This window comes from Dendropsophus ebraccatus, chromosome 4 (genome assembly GCF_027789765.1).
Source record: "Dendropsophus ebraccatus isolate aDenEbr1 chromosome 4, aDenEbr1.pat, whole genome shotgun sequence".
Lineage (NCBI taxonomy): Eukaryota > Metazoa > Chordata > Amphibia > Anura > Hylidae > Dendropsophus > Dendropsophus ebraccatus.
Window position 1 is genome coordinate 40,077,059 of NC_091457.1, and position 27,283 is coordinate 40,104,341.

General features: G+C 43.0%; 1 protein-coding gene across 1 annotated transcript in view; it reads right to left on the minus strand.

Moving 5' to 3' along the window:
* Window positions 1-27,283, minus strand: part of LOC138789264 (mucin-2-like) — a 198,815-nt gene that overhangs the window by 61,087 nt on the left and 110,445 nt on the right. Inside the window, exon 21 of the mRNA XM_069967868.1 lies at window positions 26,198-26,260. Coding sequence (XP_069823969.1) covers window positions 26,198-26,260 — 63 coding nt within the window. The remainder of the gene's footprint in view (window positions 1-26,197; window positions 26,261-27,283) is intronic.

The window sequence follows — 27,283 nt, forward strand, 5'->3', positions numbered from 1 at the left end:
ACCTGGGCTAAGGCATAGGCTTTCTTACCTAACCAAAATAAAATCATGTCAAATTGTAACATTGTAACATTATAATGAACTGACTAAAATATATATCTTTTCTATTTTTAATTCTTTTTATTTATTAAGAATTAGATCTATTTTTGGACTATTTTCCTCCTGCTTCCACAGCTTCTGCCTATGGTGCAGTGGTAAATATCAGGATTACTGTGCTCACTGACCAGGGTTCAGGTCCTGTGCCAAAGTTTGATTTTATTTTATTTTTCCCCGTCTTAGGGCCCGTTCACACACAATGTTTAGCACAAGCCATCATTCGAAAATAAGGGCCCATTCACACAGAGTAAGAACGTCGGGATTGTCCGCCACAGAATGCTGCCAGCCTAAGTGTCATAATGACGCTGTATGGGAGGCGCGCGCTGCTCCTCTCCCCGTGCTGAAGAATTAACATGTTCATTCTTCAGCGCCAAGAGATGCAACGCGCGTGCCTCCCATACAGCGTCATTATGACACTTGGCCGGTTGACATTCTGTGGCGGACAATCCCGCCGTTCTTACTCTGTGTGAATGGGCCCTTATTTTCGAATGATGGCTTGTGCTAAACATTGTGGTAATTGTAGTTCCTCTAAGAAGAAACACTGAGGGTATTATACAAACATGATGAATTTTCAAAGAAAATGCTCCACTGACAATACCTATTGATTCTATACCTTCTAAAACTGCCCTGGATATCTGTATACATGTATTACCTAACCAACATCAAATCATATTTGCCACCATATAATAATAAATTTTATTTATATATATATATATATATATATATATATATATATATATATATATATAGCAAATAGAGTTCATTTTATTATTTATTTATAGATTTGGTTAGGTAATACATGTATACTGGTATCCAGGGCACTTTTAGAAGGTATAGAGTCAATAGGTATTGTCAATGGAGCATTTTCTTTGAAAATTCATCATGTTTGTATAATACCCTCAGTGTTTCTTCTTAGCAGAGGAACTACAATCACCACAATGTTTAGCACAAGCCATCATTCGAAAATAATATGGTAAAAAAAAAAAAAAGACTGTGACAGGATGTGAACCCTGGTCAGTGAGCATGGTAATCCTGACACTTACCATTGCACCATTGGCAGAAGCTTGTGAAGAAGAAGGAAAATAGTCCACAAGTGTTCTGCCACACAGAGCTCATCTCCACCCCTGTCCTTACCTCCACCCAGACACACGGAGGACACCAGCAGCAGCAGCTCTATCTATAGGAAAGTTTACACTGATTGCTTCCCCACATGAGCCCTGTGTGTGTGTAGGGGTGGCTTAGGACGGGGTGGAGATGATTTCTGTGGTGTGACAGAGAGCTATCAGATCGGCAGCAGCACAGACACACAGCATTCCCCCCCCCTCCCAGAGTGACTCTCAATGCTGTAACTCTGGAAGGGATGCAGCCTGCTAAGCAGCAGAGTGTGATTCACTCTGGGGACGGAGAGACACTGTAGAAGTCTGTGCTGCTGCCGAGAGCCAATCAAAAAGCATCAATACCCGAGTCCCTCCCCCTCTCCACACACAGGTCTCAGCAGCTTCCAGCTATATCAGAGGTAACATGCAGGCACAGCACCTGACGTCACCGAACCGGAAACACTGTGTTTCTGGTCCGGGATGTGAAAGGAAGTCAGAAGCTCAGGAACAGGCAAATCACATGACCACCCAGGGGATCTCCAAGAGCTTACAAGTAATGATAGTGAAGTATATTAGAAAAGGGTTAACCTTGGTTAACCCTTTCCTAATATCAAAAATCAATTTTTCCTGGAAAACCCCTTTAAGGGTACAAATACACTTGCCATATCTGCAGCGAGTTTCTTGCTGTGTATTCGCAGCGAGACTTGTACCCTCAATAGCAGACAAACTTGCAGCAGGGATGTACATCCCTGCTGCGAGTTTGTCCACAGCCCACCCCGTTAACCCCGCCGGAGACTATATGTCACCTGATCCCAGCTCCAGCTTCCTCCGCTGATTCTCGACACGTCCCGCCGCAGCGCACTGATTGGCTGAGTGGGCCGTGAAGACGTCAGGAGCCCCGAAGCAAGCCGGAGGAAGCCGGAGCCGGCGGCAAGTACATCCCTGCTGCAAGTTTATCTGCCATTGAGAGCATAGAGCCGAGAAACTTGCTGGGGATACGGCAAGTGTGTTTGCAGCCTTACTCTAAACAGACCCTGAATTCATTAACATATTTTTACTAATAACCACTTACTTGTAGGTAAAATGCTGGCCATAGTTTTAGTAGTTGTTGTAGTTCCCGTTTTAGGTGCCGTAGTTAAGCAATAGTCAGGTAAAAGACCACAGCAATACACTTGGATTTTATAGTTCAAGCAACCATAATCCTCAGTGCCACCTATCTGATCTCTGTTGTTACAGATGAGCCCAATGAATACATCACATGTCACAATCTGTCCCACCCCAAGAAGTGTGCTATCAGGAAAGGATGATGCTCTGCAGGAAATATTCAGTCGTTTCTCACACACTTTAATTCCTGTGCTCCTGATGTGCTCATATGTCTCATCATCTCCCTTATTTAGACCAGGATTAGGATAAGATGAATCAATCCAGTCCGACCATGCGCAAAAAGGTTCACATTTGGGAGTTGCTTAACCCCTTAAGGACAGAGCCTGAAATGGCCTTAATGACAGAGACAAATTTTATGAATATGACCAGTGTCACTTTATTCATTAATAACTTCGGGATGCTTTTACCTATCCGGCTGATTCTGAGATTGTTTTCTCGTGACATATTGTACTTTACATTTCTGGTAAATTGGAGTCGATAATCATAACAAATCTTTATGAAAAAAACCCAAATAATGTGAAAAAATGTGAAAAACTGCATTTTTCCAACTTTGAAACTTTTTTGCGTATACAGAAAGTGGTTATACCACATAAATTATATATTAAATAGCATTAGCAACATGTCTACTTTATGTTGGCGGCATTTATTAAACGATCTTTAATTTTTTTTAGACAATAGGAAGCTTAAAACATTAGCAGCAAATTTCCAAATTTTCAGTAAAATTTCAAAATCAGATATTTTTAGGGACCTGTTCAGGTTCAAAGTGTATTTGAGGGGCCTGTATGTTAGAAAGCCCCACAAAGCACCCCATTTCAGAAACTGCACCCCCCACACTCTGCAAAAGCATATCCAGAAAGTGTTTTAACCCCTTTAGGGGAGTCACAGAAATAAAAGCTAAGTGTGTAAGAAATTTGAAAATTTTAATTTTCTGTGCAGAGATTTTATTGTAATCCAATATTTTTCATAATTATAAACCTATTACCAGAGAAATGCACCCTAATAATTATTGCCCCGTTTCTGCAGTTTGCAGAAATACCCCATATGTGGCCCTATTGCGCTATTTGACGCAACCACAAGCCTCAGATACAAAGGAGCGCCTAGTGAATTTCAACGCCTCCGTTATATTTGGTCATTTCTGACTGTACCACTTCAGGTTGGCAGAGGCTCTGGGGTGCCAAAACCTAAAAAACACCCCTAAAGGGACACCATTTAGAAAACTAGACCCCTCAAGGAATGTAACAAGGGGTGCGGTGAGCATTTGGACCCCACAGGTGCTTCACAGATTTTCCGAACAATATGGCGTGAAAAAAGAAAAATTTATTTTTTACACTAAACCGTTGTTCTAGCCTTCAATTTTTCATTTTCTTAAAGGGATAAGAGGAAAAAAAAGACACAAAATGTGTAGCGCAGTTTCTCCCGAGTACGGAAATACCCCACATGTGGCGATAAAGTGCCAAGGGGGCGCAGGACGAGCCTCCAAAGGGAAGGAGCACCAATTGGCTTTTGGAAGCTGAATTTCACTGGAAAGGATTTCAAGGGCCATGTCGCATTTACAGAGCCCTCGTGCTGCCAAGACACTGGAAACCCCCCACAAGTGATTCCATTCTGGAAACTACACCCCTCAAGGAATCTAACAAGGGGTTCAGTGAGCATATGGACCCCACTGGTGACGGGCACAAATGTGGAACAATGTGACGTGAAAGGGAAAAATTTCATTTTTTCACTTTCATGGCACAAATGTGCCCGTCATCAAGGGGTTCATATCCTCACTGCACCCCTTGTTAGATTCCCTGAGGGGTGTAGTTTCCAGAATGGGGTCACTTGTGGGGGGTTTCCAGTGTTTTGGCAGCACGAGGGCTCTGTAAATGCGACATGGCGTTCATCATCCATTCTAGCCAAATCCAACCTCCAAAATCCAAATGGCGCTCCTTCCCTTCGGAGGCTTGCCCTGCGCCCACATGGCGCTTTATGTCCACATGTGGGGTATTTACGGACTCGGGGGAAATTGCTCTACACATATTGTGTGTTTTTTTCTCTTTTAACCCCTTGTGAAAATGATAAATTCAAGGCTAAACCAACATTATAGTGTAAAAAATGTAATATTTCATTTTCACGCCACATTGTTCCACATTTGTGTCCGTCACCAGTGGGGTCCATATGCTCACTACACCCCTTGTTACATTCCTTGAGGGGTGCAGTTTCCATAATGGGGTCACTTGTGGGGGGTTTCAACTGTCTTGGCAACACAGAGGCCTTTTGAATGCAACATGGCCCCTCAAAATCCATTCCATCCAAATCCAGCCTTCAAAAACAAATGGCGCTCCTTCCCTTCGGAGGCTTGCCCTGCGCCCACATGGCGCTTTATGTCCACATGTGGGGTATTTACGGACTCGGGGGAAATTGCTCTACACATATTGTGTGTTTTTTTCTCTTTTAACCCCTTGTGAAAATGATAAATTCAAGGCTAAACCAACATTATAGTGTAAAAAATGTAATATTTCATTTTCACGCCACATTGTTCCACATTTGTGCCCGTCACCAGTGGGGTCCATATGCTCACTACACCCCTTGTTACATTCCTTGAGGGGTGTAGTTTCCATAATGGGGTCACTTGTGGGGGGGTTCAACTGTCTTGGCAACACAGAGGCCTTTTGAATGCAACATGGCCCCTTAAAATCCATTCCATCCAAATCCAGCCTTCAAAAACCAAATGGCGCTCCTTCCCTTCGGAGGCTTACCCTGCGCCCACATGGCGCTTTATGTCCACATGTGGGGTATTTCCGTACTCAGGGGAAATTGCTCTACACATTTAGTGTTTTTTTTTATCTTTTAGCCCCTTGTGAAAATGAAAAAATCATGACAAGATTAATGATTTAGAGTAAAAATTTTACAAAAATTACACTAAATGTTGGTCTAGCCTTGATTTTTTCCATTTCCACAAGGGGTTAAAAAAGAAAATGAACACAAAACGTGTAGGGTAGTGTCCCCTGAGTACGAAAATACCCCACATGTGGACATAATGTGCCATATGGGCACAGGGCAAGCCACCAAAGGGACAGAGCGCCATTTAGAGGCTGGAATGGAGGATGGAGGCCATGTCGCAATTACAAAGCTCCTGTGCTGCCAGGTCAGTAGAAACCCCCGACAAGTGACCCCATTCTGGAAACTACACCCCATAAGGAATCTAACAAGGGGTGCAGTGAGCATATGGACCCCACTGGTGACAGGCACTTACGTAAAACATGTGCCGAGAAAATAAAAAATACCATTTTTTTCATTTTCACGTCCCAAATGTGGCCGTCACCAGGGGGCCATATCCCCGCTGCCCCCCTTGTTAGATTCCTTATGGGGTGTAGTTTCCAGAATGGGGTCACTTGTGGGGGGTTTCTACTGTCCTGGCAGCACAGAGGCTTTGTAATTGCATCATGGCATCCTCTAATGGGAATGGCGGCCATACCTATTTAGCTGGGAAAAAGGGACAATTCTAATTTATTTGGGGGTATTAGGGCAATTATTAGTTTATAAGGTTGGAAATGACAGGTGTCCATCAAACTCAACCTGTGTTGATCTAGAGGAAGGCAAAAACCCTCGTAAGGCAGACGACAGTAGCCTCATCACTGGGAAAAATTCCTTCCCGACTCCATAATGGCGATCAGAATAATCCCTGGACCAACGTGACCCCTGAAATAGGAATAAGGGACAGAATTTAGATAATGTAGAACCCCAGTGACGTGTGGTGCGCCTTGGAGCGATCCAGTATGCAGAGGCCGGGGGGATCAGGACAGGTGTCACACTGGTAAATGGTGTCCTTCCTGATCCCCCTGTTACGCTACACTCTGCACTTCTTCTGGGGTCTCCCTTTCTCCAGTGTGGGGGACGTCACCTGGAAAATGTTGTCCTGGTGCCATACAGGGTCCCATATATCCAGAAGCGCTGGGTCCGCTCCATGGCTACTAAATATTAGGGCGCTATTACTACTTCTGATATGTTCGGATCGTGCCGCAAGCTACAGGGCAGCGAGGGACCGGAAGAGGGGGCGCTGGTATAAAAGTTATCCCCGTACAGGTGGTGACCTTTATCCAGCAGTGGGAAGATCAGTTCCCGGACGATCTTTCCACTTGTTCCGAGGATGGGGGGGGGGGGGGGGGGGGAGGGGGGCATCTGGGGCTGGATTCGGGTGTCCCTTCATACACTCTAAGGGTATGTGCACACTGCGGAATCGCGACAGATAACCCTTCGTGCATTCCACAGTTGGCACCTGCCGGCGGAGTGATGCAGGCGCGCGTCTCCGTCCGTGTCATAGACTCCATTCTATGCACGGGCGGATTCCGCTCTCCGTCCAACGTGTTCATTCTTTGGACGGACGACGGAATCCGCCCATGCATAACATGGAGTCTTTCACACGGGTGGAGACGCGCGCCCGCATCAGTCCGCCGGCGGGTGCCAGCTGCGGAATGCACAAAGGGTTATCCTTCGCCATTCCGCAGTGTGCACGTACCCCAAATCTGTAAGTGTACCCTGAGGTACTCTCACAGAGTTAGTAGAATTTCACTCCATACCGCCATCTCTTATTGGGACGGTACTGGCGGAAAAGACGTGTCTGGGGGGCAGCGTACGCTACGCTACCCCCAGACACGTCACTGGATGATGAGGATGAATGGAGGAAAGAAGGATCCCCCCATTCATCCTCACTGGCTGTTTCGGTGTCGGAGGCAACAATAGCGTATGCGTCCGATACCGAAAACACCCTGGGGGCCATCTTTATATGGGGACTAGTATATGGGGTATGTAGTGGTGTAGTGTCAAACTTTATTCAATGTAATGTAGTGTTTTTTACGTGTTTTTTTTACAGTAAGTATAAAAAAAAACCTACGCCAACAAAGGCGTTGCTGATAAATGCCGCACTTATGCGCGACACTTATAAGCAGACCGTGGCAGTAGAATACAGAAAAAAAACACCCTACGCCAAAAAGGAGGAGTTGCTGATTAGCAGCGCACTTTCGTGCGATGCTGATCAACACTCAGCGGCGATAGGGTGCGGAAAATAGAAAAAAAATAATTTGGAAAAAAAAAAAAAAACTTTTTCTATATTCTGAATATCCCTGTAGCTGCTGATAAGTGTATTACACATATCAGCCGCTAGGGGGCAGCAGAGCGCAAAATCCGGAAATTGACGAGGCTGGAGCCGAAAATAGCCGAGAGAAGACGACGGGGACCGCCGGAAAGACCCGAAGACCGAACGTAATGACGGAGGACGCCGCGAACCCGGAAGACACCGATCAGGAGCCCGGGACAGGTGAGTAATGTACAAATACCTGCTCAGGACCCCTCCGCTACCTAGCTGAGGGGTCCAGGGCAGGTATTTATTATTTTGTGGGACTCTGATCGCCGTGCCACCGGCCCGATCGCCGTGAACGGCCGGCCGGCCGTTCACGGCGATCGGGCCGGTGGCACGGCGATCAACATTACTTTTTACAGTAATGGCGGTCGGCGCCGTCCTCGGACAGCACCGACCGCCATTTTTTTCCGGGTCATCGGGTCACCGATGACCCGGAAAGGTTCCGATCGCCACTATTGGCTGATCTGAATTGATTAGCCAATAGCGGCGATCGTAAGCACGGGGGGTGTTAACCACCCCCCGTGCCGTGAAGCTATGATGGCCTGCTATGATTTATAGCAGGCCATCTTCCCCGACCGCTGTGTGTGAACACGCAGCGATCGGGGAAACATCGGGCGTAAATTTACGCCCTGATGCGCTAAGTACCAGGGCGCGAGGGCGTAAGTTTACGCCCGATGTCGTTAAGGGGTTAATACAATAAGACACAAGAATGACATATATCTATTAGTTTAACCCCTTCAGGACTGAGACAATTTTTGTTTTCACACTTTAGTTTTTTCGTCCTCGTGTTTAAAAGGCCATAGTGCTAGCATTTTCCCACTTACAGACCCACATGAGCCCTTATTTTTAGTAACACCAATTGTACTTTGCAACTAAAGACTGAATTTTTTCTATAAAACATGCAGTAAAACCGAAAAAAAAAAAATTATTTGCATGGAGAAATTGAATAAAACATTTTTAAATTTTTTTTTCGGGAGGTTTTGTGTTTATGCTAAAACTGACATGTTATCTATGTCAGTACGATTACAACGCTAGGTGATTTATAAAACTTTTATTGATAGCTTTAAAAAAAAAAAAAATTAATGTTCTTAAGGCTATGTTCACACAACATCAAAAATATTGAAAAGGCGGCCGATTTTCATATTTATAATAACTTCAGTTTTTGCCGAGATTTAACTGACTGCAATGGCAATGCACTGAAGTCAAAGGGAAGACTGACATCCAATGCACACAGTGTATTGAATAATGGACGTTTTTGCCGCGGACATCAAAATAATGAACATGATCATAATCACTTAAAAAAGTGCTCTATTACCATCCTTATAACGCTTTTATGTTTTGGTCTATGGGGCTGTGTGAGGTGTTTTGCTCCATGATCTGTTCTTTCTATCGGCACCTTGTTTGCGTATAGGAAACTTTTTAATCACTCTTTGGCTATGTTCACACAACGTCAAAAATGGAGAAAAAACGTCCGATTTTGCTATTTAAAAATTTAATAATGAACATGAACATTATTTTCGGGCGTTTTTTGCAAATAGCGGACGTTTTTTATTAGTTGTTCACACACAGTCTTTCTTTTGTCACCGTTCTTTCTCTGTTTTTACTATTAAATTCAATGGATTTTTCAATTAAGCCGCAACCAAAGGGCAATTAGTAAAATAATGTGCTAACACCCGTCATTGCACTAAGGGGATGCCAGGCTTCGAAAAACGTCCGTTATTTTAGACTCAAAATAACGGACGTAATTTTAAACGGAGCTGAAAAAAACGTGTGAATATAGCCTTTATTACAATTTTTTTTAAGATAGATGCAATCAAAATTAGCAATTTTTTGCTTTGGCATATTTTACGCTTATGTCATTCACCATGTGAGATCAGGAATTCGATAATTTAATAGTTTGAGTGATTTTGGACAAGGCAGTACCAAATATTCTTTATTTAATTTATAAAATGGAAAAAGGGGGTTGATTTAAACTATTATTATGGGATGGTTTTTTTTTTTATTAATGAAAAAACTATCTTTTAACACAATAATTTAAACATGTACACTGGCATTAGTAGAGAAGGATCTGGGTGTACTCATAGATAATAGACTACAGAACGGCATGCAATGTCAATCAGTTGTTTCTAAGGTCAGCAGTAGGGATGGTCCGAACCGAGTTCGGTTCGGGTTCGTACGAACCCGAACCCTCGGTAATGATTCCCGCTGTCTGCCCGCTCTGTGGAGCGGGCGGATCCAGCGGGAGGACCGCCTGGAAAACTGGGATACAGCCATAGCCATAGGCTGTATCCCAGTTTTCCAGGCGTTACTCCCGCTGGATCCGCCCGCTCCACGGAATCTGCTGCCGAGCGTTCGGCTTCATATGAACCCGAACCTCGGCAGGTTTGGACCATCCCTAGTCAGCAGGATAGTAAAAGTGTCACTGTCGTTAAAATTTTTATTGCAGAAATTAATAGTCCAGGCGATTTTAAGAAACTTTGTAATTGGATTTATTAGCCGAAAAATGAATTTTTATCATAAAAAAGCAGTTTGAAGCTCTCCCCCCTGTCTTCATGGTTTTCCTATGGAGAGAGAAAGTAAAGGCAGCAACAAAGACAACAAAGAGTTAATTTACATTCACATCGCAGGCTTTCTTTTCTGACAGTCACCAGGACCTCTCTGACCTCTAATTAGGGTTCTGAATAGCTCCCCCCTGCTGAGCAATCCTTTGTTCTAGGCTCTCTGCTGCCCCCTAATCCCGCTCCCTTCCCCTCCCCCCTCCCCTTTTCATAGACCAGATAAATCCGACTGATGAAAAAACAGTTGAGATTTCTTGATTCTGAGGAGTGGATGATAGAAAGGAAAGGAGGGGGGGGGGGGCTGGGAAAAGGCTTTTTACATGCAGATAATGGCAGATTTGGCTAATAAACCCAATTACAAAGTTTCTTAAAATCGCCTGGACTATTGATTTCTGCAAAAAAAATTAACGACAGTGACTCTTGAAGGCATTGACTCTTGGGACTGGGATATAATGTAACTGCTTTATAAAGCTTTGGTGCAGCCTCATCTGGAGTATGCTGTTCAGTTTTGGAACCAGATTCATAGAAAGGATGTTGTAGTGTCCTGGTAGCCACTAAGTCTTATACCGCCTGTTGAAAGATAAATCTGTCAAGTATCACATTCTAGGATGATGGGTGCCTTTTTACACCATTACCACATAGTGTCTCTCTCGCCCCTATTTGTAAGCACAGCTAAAAGAAAAAGGTTATCTATTGTTTGCTGCTTGACCAATCACTGATGCAGGTACCTCACACACAAACCACCAACTACACTTCTTCCCTCTCTTTTTTCTAACACTGTCACCACCAATGGGAGGTTAGACCCGGTCACTTCTATAAAAGGGTAGTTAGTTCCTGGTAGTTAGTCCCCTTCACTGCTACCTCTCCCGCTGCCACTGGTCAAACCCTGAAAAGGGCCAGACTTCTTTAGACACTCTGACATCCTTGCAGAGGACAATTTATTTTAATCAAAATTAAAATCAAAACCAAATATATCAAAATTAAATTGGCACTTATATTGGTGACACTTAAACTAACAAGGGATATAAACAAAGCCACATAAGGGGAGGTGAAAGGGTACTTGAAAGGACATTGGAACGTGTTAAAGTTTTTTAGAAAGTTTATAGATTTTACGCCACTGATCCACCAAGGTCCACTGCTGTCCAAGGTGAAAGTTAAATGATTGACTTGCTGATTGACATTTTTTAAAATTGGACATTTTAAAATTTTTGATAATGTCACAACAATAGATAACATGTCAGTTTTACCATAGGGCGAACTGCGTAAACACAAAACCCACCCAAATAGAAAAAAAATGCATTTTATTTTAATTCCACTGCACAAATAATTTTCTATGCAAAAATTAAGTCTGTCATTGCAAAGTACCATTAGTGGCGCAAAAAAATAAGGGCTCATTTGGGTTTGTAGGGGGAAAAATGCAAGCACTATAGCCTTTTAAGCACGAGGAGGAAAAAAACAAAAGCGCAAAAAATGAAAATTGGCCTGGTCTTCAAAGAGTTCAAATATTGCAAACACCAAAAACCACATGGCAGGCTCACAACGGAGTTTGCTCCACTGAATGGGTAAAAGTAAATCCTTCATTTACCTACAAGTCCTAATATAAGCCATGATACCTAAGTATCTGATATGTCCAGCTAGTCAAACCTGTGGGAGGAAGCATAAAAATCCCATAATCCCAATGTGGATAAGAGTACTCCACACATAGCGCTCCCTACTGGAGCTTCGTCAGGAGTCAAATGAATACAGTCCCTTAACAGTCCCATATAATCTTTATACTTACCAAAGACATTCTATACCAGATCCTGGCATACTGAGCTAGAAGTGTACCAGGCTTTGGCTCCTTAAAGATGTCATCACTCAACTTAATCAGTGGCTGCGGTGGGACATCATTGCAGCAACTGATTAACCCTGCACAAGTGTCATCCCAGTCAATCAGCGGCTAAAGCAGTTTTAGGTACCAAATGTCAGGTACCAAGTTAACCCTTCCCCGGCTGCCTCCTTAATGGACCACAGACTGGCCCACAGGGGGGTAAGTTAACCAGAATGTGGCATTCTTACCAATCGGTCGCACTCTACTCCTACTGTGTTAAACAAATTCGGTTTCGTCACTGAACTAACTGTGTGCCTTACATAATCATTATTCACACTCTACTCCTACTGTGTTAAACTAATTTGGTTTTATTACTGAACTAAGTATGCATTTTACATAATCAGTCATCACACTTAATACCTTTGAAACTCTGGGATGGATGCCATCTAGGCCTGGTGGTTTGTGGATTTTAAAGCGAATTGATACCGGCCGCCACCACCCCAAACCACTGAAACCATTTTCTAGTCTTTACTACGCCATGTCAGGTCCCAGGGTGGGCCTTCCCTCTGGAGCCGGTATTATAGTTAAAAATAGGGATGGTCCGAACCGGCCGAGGTTCGGGTTTGTACAAACCCGAACTCTCGGCAATGATTCCCGCTGTCTGTCTGCTCCGTGGAGAGGGTGGACACAGCGGGAGGAACACCTGGAAAACTGGGATACAGCCATAGCCATAGGCTGTATACCAGTTTTCTAGGCGGTCCTCCCGCTGTATCCACCCGCTGCACGGAGCGGGCAGACAGCGGGAAACTCATGCCGAGCGTTTGGGTTCATACGAACCCGAACCTCGGCAGGTTCGGACCATCCTTAGTTAAAAACAAGTTTTATTCTGGTGGCAAGGTAGGGAGTCAATCCGCTGCATGGATGCTCTGGGCCCCACCTCAATGACTCCTCACCTCATCGCACCATTAAACTTGTTTGTAACCATAATGCCGGCCCACAGAGGAAGACCTACCCCGGGACCAGACATGCAGTGGTGAAGACTAGAGAACAGTATAGGAAGTATGATGGGTTAGGCTGGTTACATTTATTGGAGGATTTACATTATCCCTACTCATGTTGTCTGTCATAGTGTTTTTCTGTGTGAATACAGTACAGAAGAAGGTAGTAGATTAGTACATAGCCCAGTCTCAATTGTGGCACATAAATGTGAGACTACTTTACACTGTGAGGCTGGGTTCACACTACGTATATTTCAGTCAGTATTGTGGTCCTCATATTGCAACCAAAACCAGGAGTGGATTGAAAACACAGAAAGGATCTGTTCACACAATGGTGAAATTGAGTGGATGGCCGCCATATAATGGCAAATATTTGCTGTTATTTTAAAACAACGGCTGTTATATTGAAATAATGGCAGTTATTTACTGTTATATGGCGGCCATCCACTCAATTTCAACATTGTGTGAACAGAGCCTTTCTGTGTTTTCAATCCACTCCTGGTTTTGGTTGCAATATGAGGACCACAATACTGACTGAAATATACGTAGTGTGAACCCAGCCTAAGAGAGAGAGGTCAAACTGGGGTACTACCATGAGTAAGTGTGCAATAGCTTTGTCATGGCCTACCATCACGACCAGGCTTTGTCAATTAGGAGACATTTGAAAAAACTGAACCCCATCATCAAATTTAATGCCCATGGTGTGACCAAATGCCAGGTATCTATCTCTACACTAGCTAAAAGGAGATTTCTGATTTAAGCTTATGATATGAGATTCCTTATGAGATCCCTGGAAGCTCCACAGAGAATAAATGGAGCAGCAGCACCCACAGCTTCATTCATGACAAGGGAGGCGGGACACTGATTTACAGATCTGAGGGGGGCACAGAGGATGGACCCCCTGTGATCGCATAATTGTCCTAATCTCATACTTGACCTTTAATGGTTCTTAAAAGTGCACTATACAACCCAAAGAACAGTATCATCCAAAAACAAATATAACCATGGTTTACAAAGAGGAAATTTGCTCTGTTGTTAACGGTAGCTGTGCAGTCCAATACCTGGCACCTGTGCCAAGGAATTATAATATAACTGTTCTGCTTTTCTGGACAAGCATCATGATGTGACTGGGCGATTGCTGTTCTTGGGGTTATTTTGATATCACAAGGGTAGTTAGATACCACAAAACACTTCTGCATAGGGTTCTTGTTTGTGCCAATGTTTTAACTGCTCTTGTGGTTTAGTGAGTGGAATAAGGTTCTAGCAAGTGTTCCTGATGGGGTATACATAACAGGAGCTGCTGTTTTCTAAGTCTAACAGATTGTCCAGGCACGAGGAGGGGGATGCCTGGATCACTGAGGAGTACGGATGTACCCTCTTCAGAAAAGCAAAGGAGTCCCTGGTTTCCACCAGAGCCCGCTGCAAGGCAGGATGGGCTTTGCTGTGGGAAACTCCCAGGTGCTTCACTCAGTGAAGGTCCCCAGTATCAACTGAAAGGAATGAAGGAGTCCTGGAGCCCGGAACTAGATGTTCTTCTTCCACGGTCAAACTTCAATGTTTCAATGTGATAACATCAATCAGACTGTAGCTGAACAGAGAGCAAAAGCTGAAACAAAGATTCAAATGGGAAGAATGTGGCTAGGAAGCAAGAGAAATGGCACAGAGCCAAGAGGCACAGATGTGGTTACTGACTGGAACAACACCAACAACCTAGCACAAAGGTCTGGAGGGAATGGCTACAAATACCTTTGGAAGATTAACTTAGAATCCACTAGAACTTGTGTGCTGATCCTATAAATGCAGGGAACAGGCATATGCCAGCCACTAGAAAGAGCCCAATCCCTGTGGAAGCCTGCCCACCACAAGTGAGAAGATACCGGAAGACAAGTACACTAAGAAAGAGCAGGAGGTCAGACAGATGGCTGAATCGCAGTGGACATGACATGACAACGTGCTGTTAAACTAACTGTGATAAAAGAGCCTTCAAAAGTTAGTAACAGCAAAAATCTGCTGCCAAAAGACATGTTACCTTGTCGTATTTAGGGTTCGTTAACACGTGGTTGATTGTTTTGAGCTTCTGCCTAAAACCTGCAGTAGACTCGCAGCGACATGTTAATGCACCGTAAGGGTGGGTTCACACATACCAGACTCACACCGGATTTCACGCTGCTAGTTCTGCAGCAAAATCCATAGCAATTCCCAATACTGTTAGTTTGTATGGGTTTACACACTCGCAATGGATATTTGCTTTTCCCCTTCTCAGTTCAAGCCAGCTGGTGGCTGCACTTACTCAAACTAATCTCTCTTTATATGCATGTCTTGTCATAACCTGTAGACCCTGATTCAACAAGGTTCTCACCAAAACAATTATGAAAATTTTTTAAACTGGAGAGCTTCTCCAACTTTAAAGCGACTCTGTACCCACAATCTGACCCCCCCCCCCCCCAAACCGCTTGTACCGTCGGATAGCTGCTTTTAATGCAAGATCTGTCCTGGGGTCCGTTTGGCAGGTGATGCAGTTATTGTCCTAAAAAACAACTTTTAAAGTTGCAGCCCTGTGTCAAATTGGTGTGGTCTAGAGTGTGTGTGCCCAAGCCTTGCAACACCTCTCCGTCCCTCCTCCCCACCCTCCTCATCATTAAGAATGCCCTGGGCATTATTTTTCCTATTCATCACTTGTGTGAACACATCCAGCACATGTGCACTGTTCAGACAAGTGATGAATAGGAAAAATTCTGCCCAGGGCATTCCTAATGATGAGGAGGGTGGGGAGGAGGGACAGAGAGGCAGGGCAGGCTTAGGCACACACACTCTAGGCCACGCCAATTTGACACAGGGCTGCAACTTTAAAAGTTGTTTTTTAGGACAATAAATGCATCACCTGCCAAATGGATCACAGGACAGATCTTGGACTAAAAGCAGCTATCCGACGGTACAAGCGGTTTGGGGGGTCAGATTGTGGGTACAGAGTCGCTTTAAGGAGAAGAAAATTTTGCCACTTTTTAAGATCCTAAAACAGACGCAAAGACTTCTTGAACTTGGGCCTTTTTCTATTCCTTTTTACACCTCATGGATCTTGATTTTGCGGGTGGGGTTTTCTGCCTATTTAACCGCATCCTACTTGACAAGGTCATATTTAAGGGTTCTTTTTTACATTTCACTGTCCCCTTCAGCTCAACAATAACATTACTTAAAATTTCAAACCAGGCTTTTATGTACACACACATTTTTCTTTGTGCCTTTCTTCCTTTGCAAATGACTGAAGTTAGTGCTACTACAGCTTTCACCATAAAATGGCTCTTCTAGGCTCCACTGGGTCCAGGTGAGTGCTACTGGTTTCTACCCTCAATTGTTTAGGTCGAAGAAAGTGCTACTGGTGCTACTGCTTCCAATCTCAAATGGCTGTTCTAGGCTCTACTGGGTCGAACAGAGTGCTGCTTCTACTAATTCTTCCACAAACAACTGGCTGTTCTAGGCCCTACTGATTTAAAAAGAATGTTGCTACTTCTACTGCTTCCAGGGTCAACTGGCTGTTCTAGGCACTACTGGGTCCAAGTAAGTTCTGCTGGGGCTATTGCTTTAATTGTCAACAGATTGTTCTAGGCCCTAGTGGGTCCAAAAGAGTGCTGCTGGAGTTGCCACCTTCAACATTATGTCCTAGACCCTGTGGGGTCACTTACACTGTGGCTAATGCATCCAAACCTGTTATGGTGCAAGTAAGATGTAAATAAATCCTATACCTGTCTTGACTCTGTGAAGTCACTGAGACTAAGGGTTTGTTAACAGTTATTTTAAAAAAAAACTTTTTGCCACATTTTTTTATTTTTATATGTATTTTTAAGTGCAGTTTTGCTGTCCCAAGAGGTGACATGTCACTTCATTTTAAACGTGGTTTTCAAACATGCGCTTTTGACGCTTCTTCCATTGAAATCAGGGGGGCATTGAAACTTGAAAAAACACAGAATTTTGGTGGTTTTCATGGCAAAAGAGCCACTATAGTCGGATTATTGTACCTGCAATTGTTAAGCTGTTTTAATGCTGTTTGTTTAAAGTGAATATGCCATCAGGCCCAGGCTAAAGCCAACCCACCCCCAGTGGGAGGAACCCCCCCCCCTCTATGTCACGTCTCCATTAGAATCAATAGAGCCGTATCATAAAGCAGCTGGGGTTACCTCCCACTGGCTGTAAGTCAGCCCGCCTCCAGTGCTTCAGCCTCGGCCTGATGGTACATTTACTTTAAGGTTCGGTGCTCAAAAACAAGAACTTTCTGGCAAAGTACGACTAAACTGCCGAATTAAACATTTGAAAAGTTTACTCATCTTTACAACATATACTGTAGATAATTTTAAGATTTGGCAGTTGGCTGTGTAGGGTAGCAGCCCAGTGCACTGTTGTCTGGCTTCCTACTCCCTTTGATCTCTAAATAGCTTTAATACATGCTATAACAGGTGCTACAGACAGAGACCGTGATGGCTGGCATATTTGCAAATTTACATTTCTTTTTTTACCTACCTCACAATTAAAAATGTTTCTGTTTCTCAGTACTGTATATTTTATGGTAAAATTAAGGATGTTGTTACAAAGTACAAATAGTTTCTTAAAAAAGCATGTCCTCATATTACTCTATAGATGAAAAAATAAGAGGTATGCTGTATAGAAGAGAAAGAGTAAAAATGAAACTGCAAAAATTTTAAGTGCACCTCCAATGCTTTAATCAGAGCAGACTATCATTCAGAACTGTGCATGATAGTCATCTCTGTAATACACATCTAGTTTAAATTTGGCACCAGAATAGAGTTTTAAGCACCATTCTTCCTGTTCTCCACTGCATACAGTGGAATCTTAGGAGATTGGAGAGTGCCCTGCACTCCTTAGCTCCTGTTCCAGTGAGAAACCAGCACCAAGTAATTTCATTTACTGAAATCAACTGGTTTCAGAAAGTTATAAAGATTTTTAATATATCTAGATAAATGTAAATGTAAGGTACTATAAAAACACAGTAATACATGAATTCATTTAAATTAATCTTACCTGGAATTTGTACGGTTGTGCCTTTAGGAGCTGTATTTAAAAATACTGCCTGTTCTGCTCCGGGTGCCTGGAAAAGCTAAATGCAATCTGGGCATAAGTTTCCCAGGACTGCATCCAGCTTTGTCAGGGACCTAGATAGAAGCAGAGTTAAAATGCAGCTGACTGGCCAAGCGTAGCAAAGCAATTTGCTTTGATAATACTGTAGATTTGATCATCTCCAGTTATCCCCAATGTGTATTATTTTTCTTTAAAAAAAAAATAAAATTGTAATGGAAAAAGATGAGGATGAGGATCGTGGGATTTTTTTAAATGTAATAATATTACATTTTGGGAAACTTTAGTTTTTACTATATATTAGTCCCAGAAGAGTATCATGACATGCAGTCTCACATTTTCGGTCATGGCAGAGGCACAACTGTGTGCTTGTGCAGTGTAAAAAATAATACACAACCTATTCTTACCCACCACACTCCCTGGTTACATCTTACCTAACACACTCCCTGTTACACCTTACCTACCACACTCCCTGTTACATCTTTGAATCCGCTGATGAACACTCTTGCCGATACTCCTGAGAAGGATTACTTTGTCAGTGATAGCCCGCTCAGCCAATCACGGATCAAAGTAGGATGATGCTGCATCCAGTGTTTGGCCGAGATGGCCGAGTCAACTCCATCTTAGAAGTTGCTCCTAGAGTGTTTAGTGAGGCACCCAAAGGTGTCACAGGAGGACCCCTAGGTAAGCGTGTTCACCATGAGTATGGATTGATTAATATAGTCAATGAAGCCCCATTTTGTCATATTGTTGCTTTTACTATTTATTTGTCCTGTGACAGTACATTGACATCCAATCTTCCAATCACTCATTTAATACACTCCACTGCTATTGTAGCTTGGTTTAGGAGCCAGTTCACACGAAGGGCCAGTTCCTCTCTCTGCGCCTCTCTGCTCGGAAGAATTGACATGTCAATCCTTTCCAGCGTAGAGGCATGGAGAGAGGAGGCGCACAAGCCCTCCCATTGACTGCTTGTATGACACTGAGGCCGGCGGGATTCCTCAGCAGAGATCTCCGCTGCGGAATTCCGCCAGTTTTACTCCATGTGAACTGGCCCTAAAGCTGACAAGCAAAGAATATGGCCATGCTGGGGCACAACCGAGTTGAATCAAATGCGTGACATACCTGGGGGCCTTCATTAGGCCCCCTTCTGTCATGTAAACCATCTGTGTCCTAGCAATTGTGTCACAAGGCGCTAGTGGGATGACTGATGGTCAGAAATCATGTGGATGCTGCAATCACAGTTTAACCACAGGATCTATTAAACTACATGGATTAGTGGTATCTCTGCTTATGGTAGCTAGAACCCTTTTGTCATGCAACAGCTGAGCTATTTGGCACATATCAGCAATATTTGTCATAAGAGACCAGGACTGGACTACTTATATTGTGGTCAATAAGGGGATATTCTCATACTGCTATTTTGAGAAGCATATATATTTGCGTTTAACTTTGATAAAATGTTTTCTCATTTTTGCCCAATAAAAATAGTTTTAACTGCAACAAATGTCTAAATTTGTCAGTATATTTCTATCTTGTTTTGGTGCATTTCACTTCAAGGCCATATTCACACATGGCAAAAACAGTGGCTGTTGTGTGACATGGCCGTGTCAAACAACAACCTGTGCCTCACATGTTCACCCAGCCGATACTACAGTATTGGCGAGATGAACATCATTTGATTTCAATCAGAGTGCGGGTAAATTCGGGTGTGCCTGCACTCCAATTAGTCATGGACCACAATGTAAAGTACGTCCAGGAGCCGTACTTTACACTATGAGCACAGGCTATTTTGTACGGCTGCTGTTTGCAAAATAGCAGCCGCATAAAACAGACCTGTCAATTATTTTGTGCGGCCGGTATACACTACAGCCGTTGTTCCATGCACACTAATGGGATTTTTCATGCTGTAAATAAACATCGGCCGTTATTTATTGTAAAAATACAGAGTGTGAACGTGGCCCTAAATTGTGTCTCGACTGCTAATGCAGTAAGGTAACCCTTATATGTACAGCGCTCTGGGATCAAAGGCAGTTTAAAAATAAATAATACCAACTGATAGTGGCAAAGTTTGCTGCAATCTACATGTTCGTTTGTAGTGATATAAACTGAAAAGCCAGGATTGGCCAGGATTAAAAATTGCAGTAAATGAGTTATATCTGTACCCCACACTGACCCTGAATAAAAATAAAACCATGTTTTCTATTATTCACTTAATTGTAGATAAAATGCTGACTACAATTGTAGTAGTTGCAGCCAGGGCCGGATTAAAGGGAGGGCACAAGGGGCATGTGCCGAGGGGCCTCCACCACTAGGGGGCCCCCACCAGCCCAAACCCGGAAGTGGTGTCTGGGAGCCAGTCCCACGCGCAAAAAGCATGTGTAAACCCTACCTGGACACAGCACTGGCCACACTGCATGCTGTCCAGGGAGGGAGGGAGGTGTAGGGTTAATCCTGTGTAAGCATCTCCCTCCCGGCAGGCTCAGACTCCCCCCTGGTGGGTTTTTGAATGGATTCTTCCTGTCAAGCTTCCAGGTGCCTGTCTCCTGCCGAGGTCCTCACTCCCCCTTGCCCCTCCCCCTCACTGAGAAGAGGACTGTGTGGGACCTTAGCAAGGAAACCTGATCTCTCCAGCAGGGATGTGACATCATGGAGCATGCTGGAGCATCTGTCACAGTGGCTGACAGGCTGAAGGAACAGAGAAGAGCCAGAAGAGAGAAGGCCTGTCCTCTGCCCAGATCAGGTGAGTATGAGGTTTTGTTTTGTATTAGCACAACAGAGCAGGGGTATATACTATAGAGGCATATATCAGAGCAGGGATATATACTATAGGGGCATATATCAGAGCTGGGGTATAAACTATAGGGGCATATATCAGAGCAGGGGTATATACTATAGGGGAATATATCAGAGCAGGGGGCATATACTATGGGGGCATATATCAGAGCCGAGGGCATATACTACATGGGCATATATCAGAGCAGAGGTGTGTATATATATATATATATATATATATATATAGCCTGTGTGCAGCATATGACATGTAGCCTGTGTGCAGTGTATGATATATAGCCTGTGTGCAGTGTATGATACATAGCCTGTGTGCAGTGTATGATACATAGCCTGTGTGCAGTGTATGGTATATAGCCTGTGTGCAGCCTATGATATATTGCCTGTGTGCAGTGTATGGTATATAGCCTGTGTGCAGCCTATAATATATAGCCTGTGTGCAGCCTATGATATATAGCCTGTGTGCAGCATATGACATATAGCCTGTGTGCAGTGTATGGTATATAGCCTGTGTGCACTGTATGGTATATAGCCTGTGTGCAGTTTATGACATATAACCTGTGTGCAGTGTATGGTATATATCCTGTGTGCAGTGTATGGTATATAGCCTGTGTGCAGTGTATGGTATATAGCCTATGTGCAGTGTGTGGTATATAGCCTGTGTGCAGTGTATGGTATATAGCCTGTGTGCAGCATGTGACATATAGCGTGTGTGGTGTATGATATATAGCCTGTGTGCAGTGTATGATATATAGCCTGTGTGCAGCCTATGATATATAGCCTGTGTGCAGCATATGGTGTATATATAGCCTGTGTGCAGCATAAGGTATATATATCCCGTGTGCAGCATATGACATGTAGCCTGTGTGCAGCTATATATGCCATGATCTTTAGAGTATATTCACATGTACCATATCTGCTATAGATTATACACAGCCTTTAAGTACTTTCTGGTTGCTCCTTACTGCTTCAGGTAGTTTATATGGTTGGGAACTGCAGATGGGACTTAGACTTGCAAGTCCAGGTTCTGCCTGCGATTCACAACTGCACATGCTAGCTGTGGTGGCTGACACAGTGGGCAAGAGCGCACAGAAAGTACTAAAGTGCTCTGTTCTTGCATTAAATTAAGTGGGAACACACTGTGATTCTCACCCCTCCCCCATCCTGTCTCTAGGGCCTGGCATCTTCCTCTGGACTGCAGCCTCTAAGGACCATCATATGCAGAACAGAGGAGGATGCTGAGCCATACAGACAGCAGTGAGGAGGGGTAGGTGCTAAGTCCCCTACAGTAATCAGCCACCTGTATAGATTGCTGTATGGTTTATTTGTGGGGGAAGAAAATGGGGGGGGGGGCAACAAAATTGTTGCCCAGGGCCTCCACCAACCTTAATCCGGCCCTGGTTGCAGCCGATGTTGTAGTTGCTGCTGTAGCGGCTGCAGTTAAAGATAAATAAGGTAAAAGTTCTCAGAAATGCACACTCATCTCACAGTTGTAGCAAAGGGGATAAAAAGGGGAAAAACATTCAAAGATGTTCATAACAGCTAATCAAATAATTCACATAATTTACTGTTTGCTCCCGCATTCCAAATATCTATAATATTTAGAGATAAGAAACTTTTCAAAAGTTCAATTCATCAGGTTTCCCGAATTCCAATGTAAAATTCAAGTTTGTCCAAACCGAAACGTAAAGGAACTGCAATAAAACAGCAATGGCATCAACACTATTGGGACTATTGGGGCTCATTTGCAGCAAAAACTCACAAAATGTGCGCTCTTTCATGGCAAAAGGTGATTTTTAATGTCAAATTGCTTGCTTTGAGTGAAATGGCTGTTTCAAGAATTTCTGCACACGGCATAACCCACCACCACAAAAACGCATCAAAACCAGTGCCAAAAAAGCCTGCTAAACACCAACACAACGCTGCATCTACAGCCCTGTGTTTGTGTCACTATGGAGCTGTGTCTCTGCCCCTGTGTTTCCGGCCCTGTATAAAAGTGAAACCTCAGTGGAAAAATGTATGGCAGGAGGTTGGCAGCGTGGTACAGGTGTTGTGAGCGAGGTGCTTATTGGGAGTCTGGTCGTGTTTATGGGTGGCCTGAGGGGGAAGATGAGCCCTGGTGTCCACCAGTGCTTAGGGTGTGGCTTTAGGATGAGGAGCCTCAATGTACCAACAGTCCTTATGGGATGGCCTGAGAAGGAGGAAGACATTGTGTGATGGCATGTGGCTGTTGGAGGCCCTGGGCGATTACCTGGGCCCTCAACCTCAGGAGGGCCCCTCCAGCTTCCTTGGTGCCTGAAGGTCAGGGTCTGGAGTGTACAAGCAGATGCCTACAGGAATGAGACTTTGGCTGCAACTGCTGGTGAGGATCACATGCTCTATTGCTTTGCCCATGCAATCTATGTACAGTCTGCACAGACAGTAAAACGCCTAGTCTAGAAGGCTGATAGGTCCCCTTGACAAGTTGAGCTGATGTCCCTGGCTGCAAACTATTGTTTTACATCATGCTGTGCAAATTTAAGTTTAAGTGTAAAACCTGCACCTAAGTTTTAATAAGGTAGGGAACAGTGGATCAGGTATCCATTACAGCACTGTGTGAAGCAGCCACCTCATCCTTAAAGAGGATGTACCACCAGGTACGTCCTCTTCAACCTGAACCCATGGATCGAACGGCACCGGCACGGCGAAGCCGGTGCCGCGGTTCGTTTTTCGGACCGAGGCCCGGATCCCGTGCACGGCGCCGTTCTATGCACCGGAACCGGCCGGTGCTCAAGCACTGGAGGTAGGCCGGCCCGCCCCAAGTGGGAGGGAATTCCCTCCCCTCCATGATGCGGCCATGAACCGGGCCTCGGTCTGAGAAAACGGACCGCGGCACCGGCTTCCCCGTGCCGCCGCTGTTCAGTCCGTGGGTTCAGGTTAAAGAGGATGTTACTGGTGGTACATCCTCTTTAATGTTGGCTGTGCACTGCCTAAACTCACTGTGCCAGCCAACAGCAAAAAATACCCCCAGAGCTCAGCTGCTGCAGACTGACAAGACTGACACCTGCAGTGGATCACATCATCTCCCTGGAAGCCTCCTCTGACAGCAACCCTCTCCCCTCTGATTACCAGGTTGCCTAGCCCCAATATTCCAGCAGAAGTCCTGAATCCATCGAAATATTTCATTTTTTTTTTTTTTTTGTATTTAACCACTTACCTGTAGTTAAAATGCTTGTAACAGTGTTAGCAGTAGGGGCTGCAGTTAAGCAATAATTAGGTAAAAGATTGCAGCAATACACACTGATCTCATAGTTATAGCAAATAGGGGACAGGATTGATTTCTGATCTATGTTGTTACAAGTGAGCCCAATGGATACATCGCATTTCACAATTTGTACCAACTGGAGAAGTGAGAATAGCCGGTAGTCCTTTGCTCTGCAAGAAATATTCTGTGGTTTCTCACACACTTAAAGGATTAGACACATCAATCCACTCTGACCATGAGCAAACAGGTTTACAGTTGGAGGTTGCTAAATACAAAAAGACATGAGATTGTCATGTAAATCGCTTAACCTATTCATGACCAAGTCCAAAATGGCCAAAATTGTCATTTTTGCATTTTCGTTTTTTCTCCTCTCCTTCTAAGAGCTATAGCGCTTTTATTTCTCCATTTACAGGTCCATGTAAGGGCTTGTTTTTTTCAGAAACAAGTGCTTAATATATCATAAAATGTATAACAGAACCCCAAAAATATTATCTATGGTATGAAATCGGAAAAAAATGTTCTTCTGTCTACGTAAAGCACTTTATGGTGAATCTGACATGATATCTTTATTCTACACACCAGTCCAAATACAACTATAGCCCTGTTTTCATACCTTCTCTAATGTTTTACTACTTTTTTTACAGCAATCCTAACGTTTTTTCGTATACGCTGTTCATCGTGCTGGAACAATATTGTTATATTTTAATAAATCGGGGCTGTCCACACTGACATAGCTCATGGTAAAATCCTTTCACGTTAAAAACATATATATATATATATATATATATATATACACATTCCTACTGCAAAAAAATGTCAGATTTGCCCATAATAACCAATCATATAAAACATTTTTAACTTGCTTATAAGGGTATGTTAACACAATGTTTTTGGACTACGTTTGTTTGGAAATAAAAGACATGTTCTGCCCTGGTATCCCAATGACTTCAATGGGGCACATTATAGTTTGAAAATTACAGCGCTAATTTTTCCTCAAAATTATGGTCATATTTTCCTGTTATTTTTACACAGTGTAAATGTACCCTATAGCTACAATGTAGATGGTTGTTATGAAAAACACATTTTTTTTTAAATCCATAATGCCCCAAATCATTATACTGGCATAAATATTATAAATTTATAATATGTTTTTAAAACTTGCCTTAAAGCATAACTGTCAATAAAAATGCTTTTTTATTTTGTTTTACTTTAATACAATATATAGAAAATTTACAGACCGTCTTTTTTTGGCAGTTTGATGTCCATCTTTTTGGACACCCCTGAGACCAAATAATTTGGAGATAACGGATGTTATCGCAAAATAACGGACATTTTTTGGATTCAGAATGACGGGCTGCATGTGGTGTGGCCTCAGCTCCATACACTCTTTTCCCTGCCTAGCCTGTAAATTAATGATCAGTAAGGATTTAAATTGGTTGCTCGCCTTAGCTTTCTGTTTTATTAGATATCAGGTGATAGCCCTATTCTCCCTGCAGAAATGTGCACTCAGATTCTTCCTTAGTGATAAAAGCTGAATCAAAACAAAACAACAATTTTAAGGTGCTCTAATAAGTTTAGTCCACGCGGAAGGATGTCAACAAATGTCAGGAAGGATGTGAGGCCATCCTTCTACGTGGAGGGATGTCAAACCATAAATCCATGAAAACGTGTTTTTTAGTATTTGCTCACTAGTTGAAATGCCGACCACAGTTCTTGTAGATAAGGGTTTAGTGGCTGCAGTAAAACAATAACCATCAATAATAAGCAAGTCTTTACATACAACAGTCAGAAGAAGCTACTGGAGGCTATTTTCACACACCATCAAAATGAGGTCAGTTTTTGCTGGACAGATGTCATTTTACGGCAAAAACAGATGTTATTTTAAAACAATGGCTCTTATTTTAAAAATGGACATCATTTTGACAGTGTGTGAACATAGCCCTAAACTGTAAATTATTTTTTATGTAGAAAACTGGAGCATTTTTAGGTTCCTGGACAGTTTACACAAGGCCTCAGAAAAATAAAATAAAGACACCCTCACCTGGTGCCCAAAGGAGCAACTTATCCTGGAATAGGTAAGGAGCAGTACAAAACATGTAGTATCACACAGTACTATATAGAGGTGCTACTAGACAGCTTTTTTCCAGTAAAATGGCCACTATTATTGATCGATCATTGATCGAAGAACTACTTTCCAGACCATAAATCCATCATAACATGTTTCATTTCATGCACTTACTTGTTCTGGTCGTGGTTCTTGCAGTTGTTGTTACTGTTACTGTAGTTCCTAGTCTACGGGTTGCTGGGGGGTTCAGAAATAATCAGGTAAAGGATTACAATACACACCGATCTGAGTTGTAGGAAATGGGACAAAAGGCTAACATTGTCTGAGCTGCTTATAACAATCAATTATATAATTCATGTCCGCACTTCACATTATAGCTGCAATGTGAATGGTTAAATACAGACATTTTATTATCCATGATGTCTGGTCAATACAATAAATATCGGTTCAAATGTTTTTGGACAGACCCTAAGGACACACGAAGAGGAAATTTGATACTTGAATTTCCTGTTGATAGTCTTATCCAAGTTAGCATCTATATAATCAGTCTCTGGCTATGTTCACACAACGTTTTTTCAGCTCTGTTTACTATGACGTCTGTCATTTGAGTCTAAAATAAAAGACATAATTTAGCAGCCTGGCTTCCCCTTAGTGCAATGACTGATGTTTGTACATTATACTAGTTTGGGTTACTAATTGGCCTTTGGATGCGGCCTAATTGAAAAGTCCATTGAATTTATTACTAAAAACGGACAAAGAACAGTGACAAAAGAAAAACTGTGTGTGAACCACTAAAAATGTCCACTGTTTGCAAAAGACATCCGAAAATAATGATCATGTTCATTATTTTGAAGTTCGTTATTCAATACATTGTTTGTACTGGACGTCCGTCTTTCAATTAACTTAAATGCACTGCCATTGCAGTCAGTTAAATCGCAGCAATAACAGACGTTTTTTTAAATATCAAAATCGGCCACCTTTTCTCTATTTTTGACGTTGTTTAAACATAGCCTCTCTCTGTCCTACATTTTCTAATTTCCACTATCTTAACCCCTTGTTGACCCATAAGTCTTTTTAATGCGGCTTAGTGTGTACTGCATATGGTGCAGGCTTCATATATGGTGGGAAATGGTTGTATGTTACAACTAACACCTATGTGCAAGGGCAGAGATTGTACTTCAATCTTATCCTGGCAGATAAACCCAGGAAATACCATCATTAACAATGATCTTAGTATTTAAAAAGGTAAAACAGGTTGTG